Source organism: Polypterus senegalus, chromosome 5 (assembly GCF_016835505.1).
Source record: "Polypterus senegalus isolate Bchr_013 chromosome 5, ASM1683550v1, whole genome shotgun sequence".
NCBI lineage: Eukaryota > Metazoa > Chordata > Cladistia > Polypteriformes > Polypteridae > Polypterus > Polypterus senegalus.
Window position 1 is genome coordinate 144,871,093 of NC_053158.1, and position 20,322 is coordinate 144,891,414.

The 20,322-nt window shown below is 35.7% G+C and overlaps 1 protein-coding gene across 2 annotated transcripts; it reads left to right on the top strand.

The window, feature by feature from the left end:
- The first annotated feature begins 607 nt into the window (after positions 1-607).
- On the top strand, positions 608-18,668 carry bphl (biphenyl hydrolase like). Of its 2 annotated transcripts, XM_039753446.1 has the most exons (8): positions 998-1,102; positions 4,772-4,849; positions 5,927-6,030; positions 8,429-8,595; positions 11,673-11,826; positions 12,666-12,797; positions 15,162-15,285; positions 18,027-18,668. In XM_039753446.1, the coding sequence occupies exons 2-8, from the start codon at positions 4,812-4,814 to the stop codon at positions 18,118-18,120; spliced, it is 813 nt and encodes a 270-aa protein (XP_039609380.1). In that variant the 5' UTR covers positions 998-1,102; positions 4,772-4,811; the 3' UTR covers positions 18,121-18,668. The 2 variants fall into 2 exon arrangements, with proteins under 2 accessions (XP_039609379.1, XP_039609380.1); XM_039753445.1 differs by lacking the exons at positions 998-1,102; positions 4,772-4,849 and adding an exon at positions 608-744.
- The last annotated feature ends 1,654 nt before the right edge of the window (positions 18,669-20,322 follow it).

Genomic DNA, 20,322 nt, shown 5'->3' on the forward strand with positions numbered 1-20,322 from the left:
GGTGTAAATGGAAACAAGTTAGTTGGAGAACTGCTGGCTCTTTTGTCATTTGCATATTATTGCTAATAAGAAGCCGTGAATGTAGCTGCTTAAGACTGAAATAAGCAATTAAGTGTGGGGAACCTTAACAAGCAAGACCACTAAAATGAAGCATCAATATGTCACTTGAGCAATAAGTGCTTCATCAGCAATAATTGACTTCTCATTAAGACACTATGTTGGAACAAAACACATTTACAGTAGTTTTGGTCTCTCTTAGTAAATCAGTTTATTTTCTATGTATTAACATGGCCATTTCCCAATGCTGTATAAGAGGCCTTAGCCACTGCAGCCTGTGGCATGTACAATGGTATCCAGTAAGATATCTTGCTGCATTTCCATCTCGAAAGGTATATGACATCCATCCATCCATCATCCAACCCGCTATATCCTAACTACAGGGTCACGGGGGTCTGCTGGAGCCAATCCCAGCCAACACAGGGCGCAAGGCAGGAAACAAACCCCAGGCAGGGCGCCAGCCCACCGCAGAAGGTATAGGACAGAATAGGTTAAAGGCTGCTTTCCAAAAAACGTTTTCTCCAAAAATGAACCATAGGTGTCGCTAACTCCCGTATATGCAGTGTAAATTAAAAGGTGGAAGATGGCGTGGGTGTCGTGCTGGAAGTTGTTGAGCTCTTTTAGGGCTACATTGGCATCAGTGAAGGGCGCCCCTGTCTGGGCACCGAGACTGTTGAGTCCGTACAGGTAAAGGATATGAGACATTAGCTCAGGATTAAATAGTGTGTTTGACGAAGGTGCCTGGGCAAAGGGGTTTCGTGTCACGAAACGGAAAACTGAGATTAAGAAACACAGCCGCATGCGGTTTTTTTTTTTTACCAGATGAAAAAAATTTTAACAGATTTAACCAACCTATTAACAGCAACAACGTCTTGTATGCCACCACGCGTTAAGCATGAAAGTTCAGTGGGCATGCGCCTTCAGCTACGATGACGTCGACTTTAGCGTTTCCTTTTGGATTGCTAACAAACAGCTAGGGAGTCCACTCTTCACTTCTAGACGCTAACTCAGTGTAGCTGCTTGTCACTAGGTGGCATTCGGTCAGGTATAACAATACTGCATTACATAAGAAAATATCCATATAAAACGGGTTCTGCAATTATTTTTGCGAATGCATCTTAACACATAAACTTTGGTTAGAAGTAATTTTATACAAATACATAAACATCCATCCGCTTATTATGGAGTCCGCTTTCTGCAGGTTTGGCCGAGGAGTTGGTAGCATCGATGTTATTCTGTAGTGTTTTAAAACCGCTTCATTGTGGGCAGCACTGCATTCCTGATTTTAAGTATGACTTTGCTTTTTGGTTTTTTTTCTGCACGGATAAAATTGATATACAGTACAGTATTATGCGTTTCGTTCGGGCATGTCTATAAAATGTGCATTTTTGTTTTTTTTATATGTCTAAACAAGAAACACTCTTGTCAATCATTTGTCATTAATTTATTAAAGGAATTGGTTGGCAGTTAGTAGCTGGTCAGATTAATTCAGTGCGAACAGGTTTTTTTTCTTTTCTTCACATACTTGCTGTACGAAGTTAATGGTGTTTCATTATGACAGATGTTACTATGATTTAGCAGATGCGGACTGGGAAAAACTGGCAGGAGCTTAGTCTACTGTATTGTCTTTGTCAAAATTAATCAAGAAGACAGTGGTTACTATATTACTACGATATTTTAATATTAATTGAAGTATGTTTGTGAACATTTAATTGTGGGTCTATGTCTACGTATTGATAATAGAGTATTTTTACAAATTGAAACCCTTGAAATCAGTAGTTAAAACAACATTTAAATGTAAATAAGTGTGCATGTATTTATTTGAAATAATTTTAACTATTAATTGTATTAGTTTTTACGGTACAAACATAATGTTAGTGTTTTGTATGGGATTGTTTACAGTGTTATTTTGCTTTTAAAACTCTTACCGATTCTGCTGATTTTAATAATTAATCCGTCAAATATGAATTTTCTTGTATATTTCTAGATCGTGGAGTGTGTCTAGGTCAGCTATTTCAATTTTATAAAAGCTTCGCGAAAATTATATGAACAGACACTGGCTCAATCATAGGTGCTGCTAGTTCGTTGTCAAACGTTACTTTGCCTAGCCTAGGGGTCTCCAACCTTTTTTCCCCTGAGAGCTATTTTTACAAAATGAAAATGGCAGAGAGCTACTCATGTTTTCTAACGTTTATTCCCATAGCTTTTTTCAACCCAAACAAACTAAGCTTGTTTTGCCTGAATGTTTACAAAATGTTGGTGTCCACAACTCACATTTTGCATTAAAACATCACAAAAAATATTTAGTTCAACTGCAAGTGCGTTTTGTACGTCTGTATCAAAAGCAAACACTGCAATTCCGAATACACAAATTTTACTTAATCATTTGTCATTTTGTTACCTGTCACTGTTTCACTTCACAAGAGTATTCACATGTCCAGTTGCATGTGTGATGTTTTTTAGTTAGTCAGATGACTGCACTGCATGGAGTCAACAAGAGAGGTGTATGGTGGAGTGTAGCCACTTACGTTCACTCTTATGGAGTCATTTAAATGTTCATTTGTCAGTCTTGTTCTGAACTTTGATTTCATCATGTTCATATCAGAAAAGGCAGACTCACAGCAGTATGTACACCCAAACAAAGCAGACATTTTCAGAGCTGCTTGGTGAAGATTCTTATAGTTATCTGGTTCTACTAAGCTCAAGAAATGCTAAGAATGCTGTTAAGACTTTAACTGTACATTTATTTTGAAAGTTTATTAATATATCTTTCTATTATAAAAAAAAAAATCTTGGAAGGGATACTATGAGACGTGATCTTCTCGAAAGACAATTTGACATCCCGCGAGAAAAGGCAGTGAGACAACATTTAAAACAAGTTCACGAACGTCTAACCTAGCAGTTGTTGGAATGCTTTTGGCAGGCACGCTTCATTTGCTCCCAGCTCTTAAAACAATGACAAGCAACAAGCAGAAGACGCAGTTCGCCAGCAGCAGCAAGCCAGCAGATGATCCGACTGCTACTCCTTAGCAAGCGAAAAGCCAAAACCCCCCTTCACAACACGAGCGGCAGAGATGTGAAGTGGCAAAAGTACAGCTGCTGTACAGGCTTTTAAATGATCGACGCACAACTCGCCAGTAGCAGCGAGCCAGCAGATGATCCAACTGCTTTTCCTTAGCATGTGTTCAGCCGCCACTCCCCCCCCACCCCCACAATGCGAGCGTTGCATGTCCTGCGAGAAATAAAGATTTAACCACGCCCCAGGCTGGAAATAAAGGACAAGTACAGTATTGTTTTTACAAAAATTTTAAAATGAAAATAATGCATATGTAACAATTCCCATGAATATAACAATCTCTTTAAATTGTATATCCAGTAAACCAAACCCGGGGGTAGGCGAGTAGAGCCCCCTAGTAATATATAAAATCCAATGTCTCTCTGTCTGTATGTCTGTCCGCTTTTCACGAGAGAACTACTTAACGGATTTAGATTGGGTTTTTTTTCTATAGTTTGCTTGAACATTCCGGTTCATTTTGCGACTTCTCTCATTTCGCTAAGTATCATAGTTCGCGTGCGGTACCGATTTATTTGTGGGCCGGGGGAGGGCCCTTCCTCACTCACTCACCAGCTTTGGGGCGTGTTCCTTAACTACGTTTGGCTAGTGAAAGAGAGAACAATTAAATTCAACTTTGATATTTAAAATAAAGTGTTACTTACATAGGTCTTGATGAGTTTGAGTCCAGATATTCTCTTAAGTGTATGCCACATTGAAAAGATAGATTGCAATTCAGATTGTGGATCATGATTTTTGTATTAAAAGGATCGTGATATGATTTTTTTTGAAAGATCACCCACCCCTAATTTGACTAATCGAGTTTTCAAATTTATGTAGGATTCATTAACCCTTTGGTGAGCTACTTGGAAAGGGGTTGCAAGCCACCGGTAGCTTGCGAGCAACATGTTGGAAACCCTTGGCCTAGCCTGTTTGAAAATTCAAAACCTTGCTGTTAGCTTGTTTGGCAACTCTCAGTTAGTTTGGTATGATAGTGTGTTGGTATGTGTGCAAGGATAACCAAAGACAACTGGTGTCCTAGGAAGGGACTTAAATTCTGCTGGGTAGGCATTAATAATCCTGTGTGGCAAAATTGTGTTCAGGAAAGTGATTGAATGGATAGAAAAGAAAGCCAAACCCAAATAAATTCTATTCCACTTAAAGCGGCGGTAGTAGCAGTACATGTATTTGCCTTTTCTCCCGTCATTTAAGCTACTACTGGAAAGCCAGATCTCTTTTTGAACAAGTTCCTATGAAATAAATAATTTTGATTGTTACTGCTGTGAAATCATTTAATCACTGTAACCTTGCAGGGCCAGGATTTCCTATGTAAAATTTGAAAAATAAATGATACAACATACTTTTAAAGTATTGTGATTTGAAGTGGTTTTTAGGACAGCCTGTGTCCATAAGATGGTACCCATTTCAGCTATACATATTTCAAATGGATCTCTTCAAAGTGCATTTACAGTATAATAAATGCCATTTGTAAGCTGCTAATACACACGTACTGAACAGTCTCCAGGAGGGAAGCAGCTGATAGTAAAATTCAGGGAAAAATCAGTGACATTGACTTTGTATATTGAAACTAAACTTTCATTTTAAGATTTATCACGAAATTCTAAGGATAGCATGTTCCAAATGTTTGCCATATTATTTCAGGACCAACTAAATACAGAAACAATGTGACAACTTGTTTGAGATGGAAGTTCTGTTAAGGGCGCTCATTGAAAAGAAGAGGTAATAGCAAATGATTCATTCACTGTAATCTCAATTTTTGGTCAAAGGGCAGGATATACAAAAATATGTAGATGTGAGCATCACTGCAGCTCTAAAATCAAGATTTGCTTTGTCACTGCATCAGCATTAGTTTACATGGGGTGGCATTATAATAACCTGTAATGAATGAAGAAGTATGTCATTTTTGTTATAGCTGATCTCCTCTTATAGACTTTTTTGGGTGCATTAGAATACAAGACAACTGAATGAGGTTTATTTATAAACTGTTTTTTTCTTTGGACTGGTCACACCTTTATATATTTCTGCCTGTCTCCTCATTTCATACTGAACCACATACTCTTCTGTGATCTTAATTCTGGCATTCTTTGCACCATACCATTTTAAGTGGATATTGTAGTTAGTAGTGTTACGTTTTGTTTGTCTGCATGCTTTCAAACGTCTGATTGTCAGATTTTTCAGGATTATTTCCACCAGTTACTGACTATTTTAGATGACCGAATTGTTATGTCATTTTGAAACCATACATCTCTTTACCTTATGTTTAGTCTTAATACTATGGCACCATTTACTTTAAACACAGACCTCCAAATACAAAAAAAAAATTTTTACTTTTTCTTGTTGTTCTGGTTTACCTTTGTAGATGTTTATCTTATGTTCAACTGCAAATATTAAAAATAATAAATTCCTGTTAAGGAATTGCTGTGGGCTGGCATCCTGCCTGGGATTTGTTCCTGCCTTGCTCCCTGTGTTGGCTGGGATTGGCTCCAGCAGACCCCTGTGACCCTGTGTTAGGATAGAGCGGGTTGGATGATAACTGACTATTTAGTAATATGAATCTTTTAATTACAGCAGCTATTGTGAAAACTGGAAAATGTTTAGCTATATCGTGTAGAAGCTATGATACAATAGAGTCTTTATAGAAGTCTGCTTTATTTCTATATCTTCTAAGCTCTGAATTGGTGATTTTTGGGTTGTCATGAATATTGTTAATAGCTAAAATTGAATCTAAAATAACCTGTATTCTGTATATCTGTTTTATGTTGCTTTTAAGCACTTTGATTTCTTTACTTCTAATAGCACTTCTGTGAAATCTGGCGTGAAAAATATCAATGGTGTACACCTGCATTACCAACAAACAGGAAGTGGCAGTCATGCAGTGTTACTTCTTCCTGGAGCCCTAGGTACTGTATATCCTAGATCTGTTGTTCTCTGTAATGCATTGTGACACTGATTTAATTAATTGCAGTGTAATTTTGTTTTATGGTTATGTGTCAGATGACTTCATTTTAACTTCACTAGCAGAGAAATGAGAAATTCATTCAGCCAGAGAATTCAAGAAATAGTTTTATCTCAGGAATAGTGACTGTGTGATTAAAATATGGTTAAAGTAATATACTGTAAGTAGCATGATATTTTAATAAAAGGGAATATTTCTCTTGTATTTGCTGGGAAGGTGGAAAATCATGCAGATAAATATTTACACATTAGGCAAACTGCCCAAATACTGATATGCATTTTTATGATTATGTCCATAAACTATGTGATGACTTTATTACCTAACATTATTTAGTAGCAACTGGGTATTCCTTTGCTCTGTGAACACTCAGAATATACTGTGGTATGGACTCCAGGTGCTAAAAGTTGGGCAAAGGGATCTGTCTCATAATTTGTCATGGAAAGGCAGTGGTGAATCTCTACTTAATTCAAAGTCTGGTTCCTGAAACCTATAGTACTTTCCTATCTTTGTGGCATGGAGTATTTTCCTATTTAAAAAAAGGCCTGTTCATAGATAACAACACTTCTGCTATAAAGGAATATACCCCATTGGCACTGAAGTTCAGATAGCCTTTCTGTATTTGTAGCAAGTGACCCAGTCTGTGCTATGAAAATGTACCCTATACCATGGGACTGTCGCCAATAGCCTACAGTATAAAAAACTGTTTGGCTTTCTGTTTTTTTATAATATTCTTGTCCTTTCATCAGTATTTGTGAGCAGAAACAAATTTTAGTTCTCTATTATTTGTGTTCTTTGGCTAGCTATTAACTGTATCATTTTTGTTTTTAGATGGCAGGAGTAGAACCCCTGGGTTGTTAACGAAAGTGCCTCATCTGTAACAAAATACAATAGTTTGTGCATTTTTGCATCAAGTGTGTGTAATTCATTAGCAGTTTGACCACAAAACATTATTGTTATACACTATTGGTGCATTTATGATTAGTGTTGGGTCATTTTTTGTTTCCATAGCAATAACTAATGGAAAGATAGTTTTAGAATTATAGATTAAAATATGTCACTAATGATTAAGACTGATTGATGTTCCATCTCTTTGAGATCAGGTTACTGATCCCTGGACAGAACAGATGTAAAATAACACATTAAATGTTCTTCAGAAGAATTGCATTGAGTTGCTTAACTCCTGTGTTCATTTATTATTTTATAGGTTATATTAAGAGCTTATTTGACTAGAAGATACAAATAATAGTTCTCCAACTTACACAACTTATGACTTTAATTGAATCCACAGTTACTGTATAGTTTATGGCATCCCTAGAATAAGAACTGCATGTACTGTATACAACTGCCAGTTCTAACTTACTGTTTAATTTATTTTAATGCTTTAGCAGATTCCCACATAATGTAAATTCCCATATCTTTTTTCTAGTTGTTGAAAATGTAGCAGCCTGAAAATATGTAAGATATCTATGATGCCCTTTAACATCACTTTCACAAATCGCACAGTTCTGTTTCACTCAGAGCTGCCTAAATCATTTCAATGTGAAGTGTGTTATAGAGAATAAGAAGGGAATTGTGATTCCCAAAGCAGTTGTTGCTTCTAGTCCAGGGGTGGCAAACTCGAGGCCTCGAGTGCCACAGTGGCTACAGGTTTTCATTCTTACCATCTTCTTAATTAGTGACCATTTTTTGCTGCTGATTACTTCTTTTAATTAACTTGACTCAGGCCCTATTGTTTCTTTTTCTTTAATTAGCAGCCAAACAATAATAAGACACAAAACAAGCCACCACATGACCAGCTCCTCTGTGCCCACTACACAATATCTGAAATTAAAGAGAGATGATGGTCTTGGTAAGGTTGATCTCTTAGGTCACCAAAACATTTTGATGGTGCTCTTAGCAAGAATAGAAAAACAACAGTTTTCAAAATGTGTGCTGTGGCAGAATGGGAGCAGCAACAAGCCATGGAATTAAATAACGTTTTTAATTAACAGCAAGAATTTGCTTCACATTAAGAAAGTGATTGGAGTGAAATTGGTTGGAGTTTGAAGCCCCAGCTTAGCTGGTCATCGGTTAGCTCGTTTAACATCTCATTTCTGCTTGGCTGTCATTTAATGTAGAAAGGAATCAAATCAAAGGGCTGAATTCTTCAAACAGGGCTATTCAAGTGATGGGGAAAAAGTTAATTAGCAGTGAAAACTGGTCACTGATTAGGAAAAGGGTTAGAATGGAAACCTGCAGCCACTGCGGCACTCCAGGCCTGGAGTTCACCACCCCTATACCAGTCATTTCTTTATTATATTTGCAGCAATACTTTTTTGTTTGTTTGTTAATTTGTATTAAAGGTAGCAGCCACACTGACTTTGGGCCTCAGCTTGATTACCTAAACAAAGAGTACTTCACAGTTGTGGCCTGGGATCCTAGAGGATATGGAAACTCCATACCCCCTGAAAGAGACTTTCCTCTGGATTTTTTCTCACGAGATGCTGGTGATGCTGTAGCTCTAATGAAGGTAGGATATAAATTGTGATTCAAAGTACAATCAAATTTAAATGGAATCTGCTTTGCAGTCAAATGAGAAATCACCTATGCAGTTATTTTTTCTCTTGGCAGCTTCAAAGTCAGTTGTGTTTGAGTGAATCAATATTTGGCCTTTAATAAAGTACACTGTAAATAGTTTTAAAGAATTCAAAACTTTAAAGATTTTGCCCTCCGCAGAATACATGTAGTTCTTGTCATATGCCATTCTTTTGAGAGATTAAGGTGAATTTAGAAACAGCACTTTGTTATCCAATGACTACAGCTGAAGTCTTGCAAGTCTGCCAAGTATGCCTTGGCTTTAGGCAAACTATTTTTAGGAAGTAAACTTTTAAAATCCTGCTTAATTATCCATTTTCAGCAGGCAGTGGATTAATAATGCTGCAGTTTGTCTTATGCAAATGTTCAGTTAATATTTTATGATTTAAGTATGGATATTTGAATTTCTGCTTCAGATTTCTCAAAAGGATTTCTCAGAATATTTTGCGCACAGCATTTACAAATTCTCCAACTTTTTGAATGTCTTTTAGCAACATAAATAGGAAAACCCACATTTCATTTTCAAAAATTAGGATTTAGGTATATACTGGTGCCCCATACAGGGTTCATTTCATTATTGTTATAGTGCTGCGACAATTGGGATAATGGAAAAACTGTCAAAAGACAAAAATTTGAACCCTTGTATATAGTGTAGGTCTCTCCTTAAAATGTGTAATTTATAGTTGACACTAACAAGGAATGAGAGTGAAAAGCATTAATTACAATTTAGATATTCAGCCTCAATCCCTGAAAGTGAGACAATAGTGCTTCCTTTCACATTAAGCTGTAAAAGCAAATATTTTATGTATTAAAGAAAATAATATAGTGTAACTGAAAATCTAGAATATGAAGAGCCTTCTCTTTTTACCTAAATGACGATCACTACCTTGTAGAAAATATTTAAATTTCAATATTTGACTTTATCCAGTCATTCACAACTTGGAAAGGTTCTATCAACCATTTTCTTTCCAGTTTCTTACTTTTCAACAACTAGTCTGCTTAGAAAGTTATTTCTACTTTGTAATTTCTGATTTTATCTCTTTGGAAATTTACACTTCTTTGAGAAAAATCATATTGTTAAAAATAATAAGTTACATACAGTGCATACGCATAACTATAAAAAAATCTATTTTTTAAAATGAAGTTTGCAGTAAGAACCCTTCCTGTTACAGTGGACAATCTCTCTATTATAATAAAAAAATCCTGGGATGAGACGTGACTTTTTCAGAGAGACACTTTAATTTCCTGTGAGACAAAACTTTGTGCCAAGAGATTTAACCACCCACAGGGCTAGAAATGAAAATAGATGACAAAGTAGAACGTCATAAAGAATTCAAAAATGTTGGCACGATACAAATGCAAACTTTAAGTCGGAGACTTGTAGATCGTTTAATTCGTGTTGCCATCAGGGAAAAGTAGTGTTTCTTCCCAATAAAGAGGCATGTCCGTGAAAATTAAGATTTGTTGTTTGGTGAAAGTGAAATCTACATACAAGAGCAGCAGAGAAGTGAAGTGGCTGGTGCGTAGCGCAGGCCGGGGGGTTGGAAAGCGAAGCAAGCAGGGGGCAAAGCCCCCTAGTTGTGCCAAATTATACTCTTACAATGCTTAATATATCATGCATTATCCATTTTGTCCTTTGACATGTAGTAGTAGAAGTAGTTGTAGTATTGTCTGTGTACAGGATATAGTGAAGTACTTGTATCTTCTTCCGGCTTCTCCCTTTAGGTTTTCACAGCAGATCATTTTTTTCCATATCTTTCTGTCCTCTCCACCTTGGTCTGACACACTCACAACCTGCATATCCTCTCTCACCACATCCATATACCTCTTCTTAGGCCTTTCTCTTTTCCTCTTGTCTGACAGCTCCATCCTTAGCATCATTCACCCAATATACCCAACATCTGTCCTCTGCACATGTCCAAAGCAACACAATGTCGCCTCCTCCTCACACCCAATGCAAATTGTAACATCTTTGACTTTTTGTCAGTGCCACTGTCTCCAAGCCATATGAACATAGCTGGTCTTAACTACCATCTTGTAGATCTTCCCTTTCACTCTTTCTGGTACCCATCTGTCGCAAATCACTCCTGACCCTCTTCTCTACTCACTCCACCTTTCCTGGACTCTCTTCTTCACCTCTCTTTCACACTCCCAATTATTCTGTACTGTTTATCCCAATTATTTAAACTCATCCACCTTTGTGAACTCTACTTGCCAGACCTTCACAATTCTTCTGACCTCCCTCTCATTCACACACATGTATTCTGTTATGGACCTACTGACCTTCATTCCTGACCACTCTAGAGCATATCCCCACCTCTCCAGGGTCTCCTCAACCTGCTCCCTACTATCGCTACAGATCACAATGTCATCTGCAAAAGTCATAGTCCACGGTTACTCCTGTCTAATTTCCTCTGTCAACCTGTACGTCACCATTCTTACATGCATATTCAGCCAATATGCAACACATCACCACTCTCTGGCACTATGATAAACTTCAGTTTATTGTATAGAATGATCAGCTTATCTGACTGTTATTCAGGTTCCTAGTTTGGGACATCTGGTGGGAAAAATCCCTAATAAAAATTCAAATATGGATGACAGAAGACTTCATATTTGTATTCTAGAGAGTCAATTCAGTGAATTTTCAAAAAAATGTACTGAAAAATATTTGGGATTTACAAACATTTGGTCAGGTTTTTTTCCATTTGCAGCATTACAAGAAATAATAGAGAATAGTTTCTTTGGTATTCATGGCCATGGTCTACTCATGTTTTTGTTTTCCCAAATGTTACATTTTTTATAGTTATTTGTTTCTATTTTTGACAGTTACAGCATTTGATTTCTGCCTTATCTATGGGATAGGCATTTCCAGATGCTTGTTTTACAAGACATTACTGAGATGATTTTAACTCTTAATCCATTGTCTTTTATATAAGCAAATAATGGATACATTTATTAACATGTCTTGTATTTTAATTTCTTTAAAGAGCATGCTTTGAATTTTACTAGGCTTTATCATTTAACAAGTTTTCTATGCTTGGATGGAGTGATGGTGGAATTACAGCACTAATTGCTGCTGCAGTATATCCCTCAGTTGTGAATAAGATGGTTGTTTGGGGAGCAAATGCATACGTTACACAAGAGGATTTACAGCTTTATAATGGTAAGGTATTTTAAATTCTGTTATATTATACACCTGTCTGGATGTTTATGTAATAATATATGGATGGAATCTGTTTCTTCCTGAAAATATGAGCTGGTAAGATAATGTGGTGACCAGTTGCCTTGGCATGAGTGAACATGGAAGTATGAGTGATTAGTGGAATAGAACTGGTCCCTGTCTCGTTCTGGATCCTGCTAGGATAGAAATTGGCTGTCACATCAGGCTGTATTGAACTAACCAAGTTTCAGAAAATTAATGATGCATCTGACTGCAGGTTAAGGCCCCAGAGGTGCATTTAGCAGAGCAGGGCAACATTAACGAAGATGGGCTACATTCCTTTGAGCAGTGGAACTTAACGCTGAAAACTGAAATTGTTTGTTCTACCAAAACTAGACAAAAAAATAAAAACATTTTCATAGGCTTGGTTGTGGGAATTGGTTGCAGTGGAGAAAAAATTTAAATTTGAAATTTCGTTCCATCAGATGGAATCAAACACTCTACCTGTCTTTTCAAGACTGAGACTAGATCAGAAATATGAAAAATTAATTACGGATATAAACAACATCCCTTACATGCCTGTGCAAATGTGTCTTGATACTAAGAAAAACTCCTCGATTTACTGAGTAGTTATGATATTCATTTTTGCATTAAATCCATCCATTATAGAATTTGCCTAATCCAATTTATTGTGACACATTGATACAGTTTGAACAAAGTAATTTTACAATACAGGGATTTGTCAGCAGTGTAATTTTATAGCTACTATGCCAAATAACATATAAGCTTGAGTTAATGTTCATTACTTAACCAATACAGGGCCTTTTTTCTGTTTTTTGTAGCTGTTCGAGATGTGTCTACCTGGAGTGAAAAGATGAGAAAACCAATGGAGAAAATTTATGGACCAGAGTATTTTGCTAAAACCTGGTTGAAGTGGGTTGAGGGCATTAGTCAATTTGCACTCCAGCCTGAGGGTAAGTTGAGTGGTAAAAGGAAAGATTAAAAGACAAATTGTATATACTTTATGTATACAAGTTTTTAATAAATACTGCAAACTAAAAAAAAAAAATAATGAAATGATCAAAGTGCAGTGAAGCAAAATACTTACAAAGTTATTGGATACTGCTTGAACATCTTTATTTAATGAAAGCATGAAAAAAGGTGAGAGATATTTGAAAACTAACAATAAAGATGCAGATTCCTCTGTGAATTTTTAAGAGTGGCATTTTCTAAAATATATGCTCATTGATGCATGGTTTAGTATGATTTGTTAAAGTAAATTGAATCCAGTACATTTAAAGCAGTTAGAAATATTTTAAAGTCTGTCTTAAGTTTAAATAATATAGAGAACTGATAACATGGATTATATGATTATACTTCCTAGTATTATTCTAGAGTATACACTCTAAATAAATTTGCTAACTTTAAAGCGCCCTGCAGAGTGAGAGGGAAAAAAAAATGTATATTTCTCAAACAGAACTAGAAGTTTTTGGAATAATGCAGTATGCTAAGTGCTAAAATAAGAGAACAGTGACAAGAATTAAAGTATTTTTCAAGAAAGTTCACTTACACTTTTCTTATGAACCATGCCTGTAGTTGCATATATAGAACCCTGTTGTGATTTTGTTAATTATTGTGTTTTGTCCCCCATTTTTCATTAAGTTTCATTGCTTTCTCCAACTAAAGCACCGGAGGTTTCTATTTCTGGCTTAATTTAAAAAGGGAGGTCACTCTTAGCTGCTACATATGTCAAAGATTGGGCTTCATTAGCTATATTTAAATTTGTGATCTTTGTGAAAAATCTGTATTTTAGTAATTACTAGAAATTATGGTTAAGAAATGAAGGAAAACATATAACAATATTGATTGTTTTCTGTGTGTCCTAGAAGTATCTGAAATAAAAATGAGCTTTTTCCCTGAGTAGATGTTTAATTTGCCATTCATTTCTGTGAACCTGCACATAGTACAATGTTTTTGACTTTATTAATGAAATACCTAATTTTTTTTGTCTTTGAAAAAAATGTATAAAATCGAAAGAGAAAAAACTTATTCCTTTATAGAATATTTTTTGCACTATTTACATTTCATCCAATGGAGATTCATACATTTTTAAGCCATGTTAATGCAAGTCTATTTTGCTGTATGCTGGAATGTACCAGGGGCAGTTCAGTGAAAAGATTAAACCTGTAACATCTGGCTTTTAATCTTTATGTAGAATTTTGTCAAATAATGATTTAAATTTAGTTGTGGTTTTTTAATCATGTTTTAATATGCTTATTTATCCAAGAAAGTGATGTTGATGAATTATCTTGTTTCTTCAAGTTGTACTTTTTTGTTACAACGCTCTGGACATGTTTTTATCCACTCATTAGTATTCTTAGTAAACTGTCTTATACAAAACATAAATCAATTTTTTATTTTGATATTGCACAGCAATGTCAGTCTTATATTGATCTTTATCCCCAGCACAGTATACCATAGTGCTAATTTTAAAAAGCATAAATGTCCAAAGAAAACATAATAGTATTTTCCTTTGTTCCTTTTTGTATTGAAATAGTGATCTATGATCTAAATTGTTTTGAACTGCTTTGAGGATACTACTGGATGCTTTAAATTTAGTATTATTTAGGGAAAGTTATTGAACTAAGTTTGTCTTTTGTTCTATGCTGTGTTTCTGTTTCACAGCAAAATACCACTGCAAACTTATTAATTAACTACTGAGTTCCAAAAAGATTTTGCTCAAGTATACTAACTGGAAATGTATTAATCTTGTTAATGTGTCTAGCACATGGCATTCTTGACATAAAGGTGTGAATTTAATAATAAAATAATGTAGACCAAAATTTAAATATATGGAATAAAATAGAATTATATCTTTTTGTAATTACTTTCTCCTGTTGTAATTGTGCAGCACTTTGAGCACAAATTTCTGCAGAAAAATATAAATAAGCAACAATTAATTTGATTTCTGGTAGACAAACAAACATGCAGGTGAAAGTTACTCTAAGTGATCAAATCATGTTCATTGGTGATAAATATGTAGAAATATGTAGAAAACTCTAAATCATATAATTTAATCCTGTCACAATACTTTCTCTATGTACTACATACCTTGGGTGTGTGGATAAAAATAGGTGTAATATTTCTTTTACTATAACACATTTTGAGAAGTCACTGATTAATACCCAGCATTTTTATTAAGAGCAGTAATATTTTTATATACATTCTGGATGTTATCCAATAATCTTCATTGTTAGCTGTTCTAGAGTACCTAATACACCAAAAGGCTAAAATTCAGGCTAAAGTGTTGAAACATCTCTCTCCGATTTGAATTACAGGCAATATTTGTCGAGAGATGTTACCTCAGATTGTTTGTCCAACATTAATTATTCATGGCCAGAAAGATCCCATGGTACCAGATTTCCATCCAGAATTTCTTCACAAGCATATCAAGAATTCTCGGTAAGAAACATTTTGAAGTTCATGAAATATTACAAAGGGGTGCTGAAAACTATTTAGAACATGCATCATTTGAGGGTCAAACTATTAAATCATTTATTGCACAGGTTGAGTAGCCCTAGTCTGAAATGCCTGGGTCTAGAAGTGTTTTGAATTTTGAATATTTTCAGATTTTGGAATATTTGCATATACATAATGAGATATGTTTGAAGACACCCTTAATCAATTTGGGACATGCAGAAAACGCATGTAAATGATGACTGTAGTGTGAAATAATTCAGATGATGAGTCATATTAAACTTCAAATGTGATGAATATAATGTATTGACTTTACGTTAATTCCCTTCAGTATTGTACTATACTTCAGAATTTATTAAACTAGGGGGCTCTGCTCGCTTCGCTTGCCCACCCCCGTGTTTGGTTTACCGGATATGCAATACAATTTATTTTTTGTATAGCCCAAAATCACACTAGAAGTGCTGCAATGGGCTCTCAACAGGCCCCCAGCCTTGACCCTCTAAGAAGACAAGAAAAAACTCCCCAAAAAAAAAACCCTTGTAGGGAAAAAATGGAAGAAACCTTGGGAAAGGCAGTTCAAAGAGAGACCCCTTTCCAGGTAGGTTGGGAGTGCAGTGAGTGGGTGTCAAAAAGAAGGGGCTCAATACAATACAGTACAATACATAGAACAGAATAAACCCTCAATACAGTATAAAAATAAAAATTCTAGAAGTACGGAGTAGAATTTCACATGAGATGATATCACATAATATGATTTGGATTTGTTTAGAGTCCTGGAGACCTCATTCATCAAGCTGCCTCTGCCATTTTGCCATTCCACATCTGAAATAGCGGTAATCCGATGAAAGGACCCCTCTTTCCCACAATCCTCCATCAGGGATGACTTTACCTTAGACAGGCAATATACAATTTGAAGAGATTGTTATTTTCTTGTGGATTGTTACATATGCATTATTTTCACTTTTCCTTCAAAAACTTTTGTCAAAACAATACTTGTCCTTTATTTCCGGCCCCGTGCGTGGTTACATCTCTTTCTTGCCAGACGTATAATGCTGCTTGTGTTGTAAAGGGGGCGTTTGGGGGTGGGGGTTGGCTGAACGCACGCTAAGGATATGCCTTTGTATCATTTGCTGTCTTTTTCCTGCTTGCGAGCTGCCTCTTCTGCTTTTCACATGTCGTTGTTTTAAGAGCTGGGAGCACATGATGCTTGTCTGACAGATGCAGTCAAACAAATGCTAGGTTAGATATCTGTGAATTTCTTTTAAATGATGGCTCACTGCCTGGTCTCGCGTGATGTTGTAAAAACAATAATTGTCTTTTATTTCCGGCCCCGGGCGTGGTTAAATTCTTTCTTGCAGGACGTATAATGCTGCTTCTGTTATCACGGGGAGGGACTGGCTGCTGTCACACTGCCCTGCTGCCCTTCGATCTTTCTAAAGCCTGTACAGCCGCTGTTCCTTTTGCTACTTTGTGTCTCTGCTGCTCGCGTTGTGATCTCTTCTCCGTGATCATAAATATATACCTGACCGAATTGTGTTTTCTTTGAAATTAAACTTGTCGTTGCTTTAACTGTTGCAGGTCCACAGATTCTCATACTGTATGTTCCATTATTGTGTAAATCTACGTTTTGTGCATTGAATGATGTGAATGCGAAAATTCTTTTCTTCTACTTTTTTTTTCCTTTTATTTCTGACCTTACTTTGACCTGCTATTTCTGTAATCACACCTGGTCCTGATGATTAATTTCCTTCTTTTTTTTTTTTTTGCGTTAATGTGATCTTTTATTCATCGACGTTTCATTTATAACATATTGTCCTTTATATGCTTTATATGCACTGAGACACCTGTATCGGTGGTTTGTGCTGCTTCCCTTTACACTACTGACTTTTTTTTTTTTTGCCCATTCTCTTTCGTCTTGTGGTTCTTTTGTCTTTCGTGATCTTAACATCAAGATCACGTATCGTCTCCTAGTCATTCATTCCACAGGATTTTTTTTTTATAATAGAGAGATATTTGGTGTGTTAAATAGTTTCCCTGTATAATTATCATCTTCAGCAACAATACTATTTCAAACTCATTACTTATTTTTCTCCATAATGTGCCACTTTAGTACTTTATGAAATACTTTTATCTGTTTGTATTAAATTATTTGGCAGTTGCATCAAACTGTTCATCTACATCATGTATCAAAACTCACATCTTGTATAGTGGCCATCAGTATTCCTGATGGAAGTGGCACTAATCCTGAATTGGAAAGACAGTTGCAGAGTACATTTTGCTTGTAACAGCCCAATCACCAATTTACTATCACTACCATCTCTGGGATTTTGAGTACCTTGGGGCAATTATACATGGGCATGTGGAGACTGGATAATCCACACATAGTTGGTGGTTGAGCTTGAAATTGAACCCTGGTCCTTGAAGCTGTAGTACAGCAGCTGTATCACCTCCTCATTTGCATACAGTAGTAAAGTACTGTGAATGTTCAGCAAACCAATGTTTTGAGGGATGACATTTTTGCCTGGCAATGAAATGATTGCAGTTGCCTGTCTGTTAGTATTGTCTTTTGTATTGTTTTGTGTAAAAGAATAATTGTTATCTATTATTGCTTAACCATATTTATTTACTCAGATCAGATAGAATTTTTAAGAGGTTCTATGCCATGTCTTGAACATTTAAGCTTCTGTCAATTTTCTTGGTATTTTTTGTGTCTTCTATTTTTTCAGGCTGCATTTGATGCCAGAGGGGAAACATAATTTGCATCTGAGATTTTCAAAAGATTTTAACAAACTAGTTGAAGAATTTCTTCTAGAAAGATGACTGCAGAAAGACAACTGAAAGATATCCTTCAATGAATGCTTAAAGCACAGTAACACTTCATATCTAGCATAATGATGTATTTCCAGAAACTCAGAAATGACTTGTTTTCATGTATTTTGATCTTGACTTTTGAACATCTTAATACTGTATGAGTAAAAACAAAAAGTTAAGATGGCTGTAGTGATTTTTGCAAATTCTCCATGAGCTGATACAATAGGTAGGTAACCTGATGATAAACTTTTCAGTAAGACTATTTGGAATTTAGAAAATACTCTTCTGTTGATGCGCAAACTAAGGTTGTATTTAAAAAATCAGTTCAGAAAAAGATGCCATATATTGTTTCATGCAATTGAGTAAAAAAGTAATTTGTTTTTGTAAATGCATTAATTGCTTATGTAATTTTAAACCAAAACCATCTGACTTAAAGGAATGCTTTAATAATAGGTTGCAGTATAGTTAAATGTGATATTGATTACTTCAATGTTTTTTTTTTTTGTTTGTTTTCCACTTAATATTAAAACATAACTATCCCAGACCGATTTAATTCATTTAATACGTCTGTTCAATTAGTTCACATGAGTAGCAGGTAGTTGGACATAACAAAGCAACTTATTTTTTTTTTTTATGCTCAAATCATGTGTTTCAGAATGTAACTCTGTTTTTATTTTCAAGGCATCTTTCTCACCTACTGTCCAGTTTTATACTTCTTGTCCTTGAAGGCGACTCTGTCAGCATGCCTCCTATGCCTTTTCTCCTCCTTGTGTGTCTGAAACTCAAGCTTCCTCTTTCGATTGTGTCACCAAAACCAAACTGACTAATCAGATTGCTTTGAAGGACTAATAACATACACAGACTTTAGTGTTTTGTTATATAGTGGTTGGGTATGTACAGTATATGAATGTGTGTGTGTGTGTGCGCGCATAGCTTTAGCTAACTCTGTGCTGTGACTGGGATCATTGTCTTGCTGGAAAGTCCAATGATCACCAAGATTCAATTTCTGAAAAGGAAGCATCACATTCCTCTTTAAAAAACAGAAAAACATCCCCACGTCATCAATGACCCACCTTCATGTTTGACTATAGGGATGGCATTCTTTTGGTCATAAGCCTGGCCTTTCTCACACCAGACATACCGCTTGGCACATGAGTCACACCAGACATACCGCTTGTCATGTGCCCAAACGGTTTCAATTTAGTTTTCATCATTCTATAGAACTTTTTTCCCAAAACTCTGCAGACCTATCCAAATTTCTCCTGGAATATTCGACTTGAACTTTGATGTTGTTTGTTGTCAATAATGGAGTGCATCTTGAAGTGTGGCCATGAAGTCCTTGTTTTTCATTCTTGTCTTATAGTTGCCACCTAAGTACTTGTCCTGGCCTTCATCAGTTCATCCTATAGGTGTTTTGTAGTAACACAGGTATTTTTGTCCTGTAGTTTGTAAGTTGTCATGACTAAGTTGTTATGGGCTTTTGATGAAATTTTGGGCCTTGTCCCTTGGCTAGGTAAGTTTGCAGATGTGCCATAAGTTTTAAACTTCCTTATAATGCTCCCAATGGTGCCTCTTGGAATGTTCAGTTTTTTGGGGATCTTTTTATACCCAATGCCCTTCAGGTGTAATGAAATAGGTTGCTCTCTCAGCTGAGTTGAACTCACCTTCAGCACCTTCATGAGTGGGGTTTATATACATATCACATCTGAAGCCAATTAAGTGTTATTACTGAATTCCCAAATGGCTTAATTATGTTTTGGCTCCGCTTTAGGTTGTAAAATCGAGCAGAAAGTTTTAAAAACAGCAGTATTATATAAGGGTTGAATGGCTATATTAATAAAATATCCTGTTACACACAAATACTACATCATACATTTTCTGTGTAACTCAAACTGACGAAGTTATTCAAAGCAGAATCTAGCTTTCATTGGTAAATCCTTGCAATCAGAAATACTCAACCCCAGTGTGTGTGTGTTTGGAGCCATTCAAGAAAAAAAGATTGTTTCGTAAATATATCAATTATTGTTTCATAAATATATCAATTAGTTCAGTTGTGTGTGTGTGTGTGTGTAGAAATAGAATTATTATATATCTATCTATATCTTGGTTCAGTTATATACATTTATTAAGATGCATCTGTTTGGATATATAGGTCGGTTCAAATCTATACATTGGTGGCTTCATCATTGCTTCAACATTGTTGTACATAGT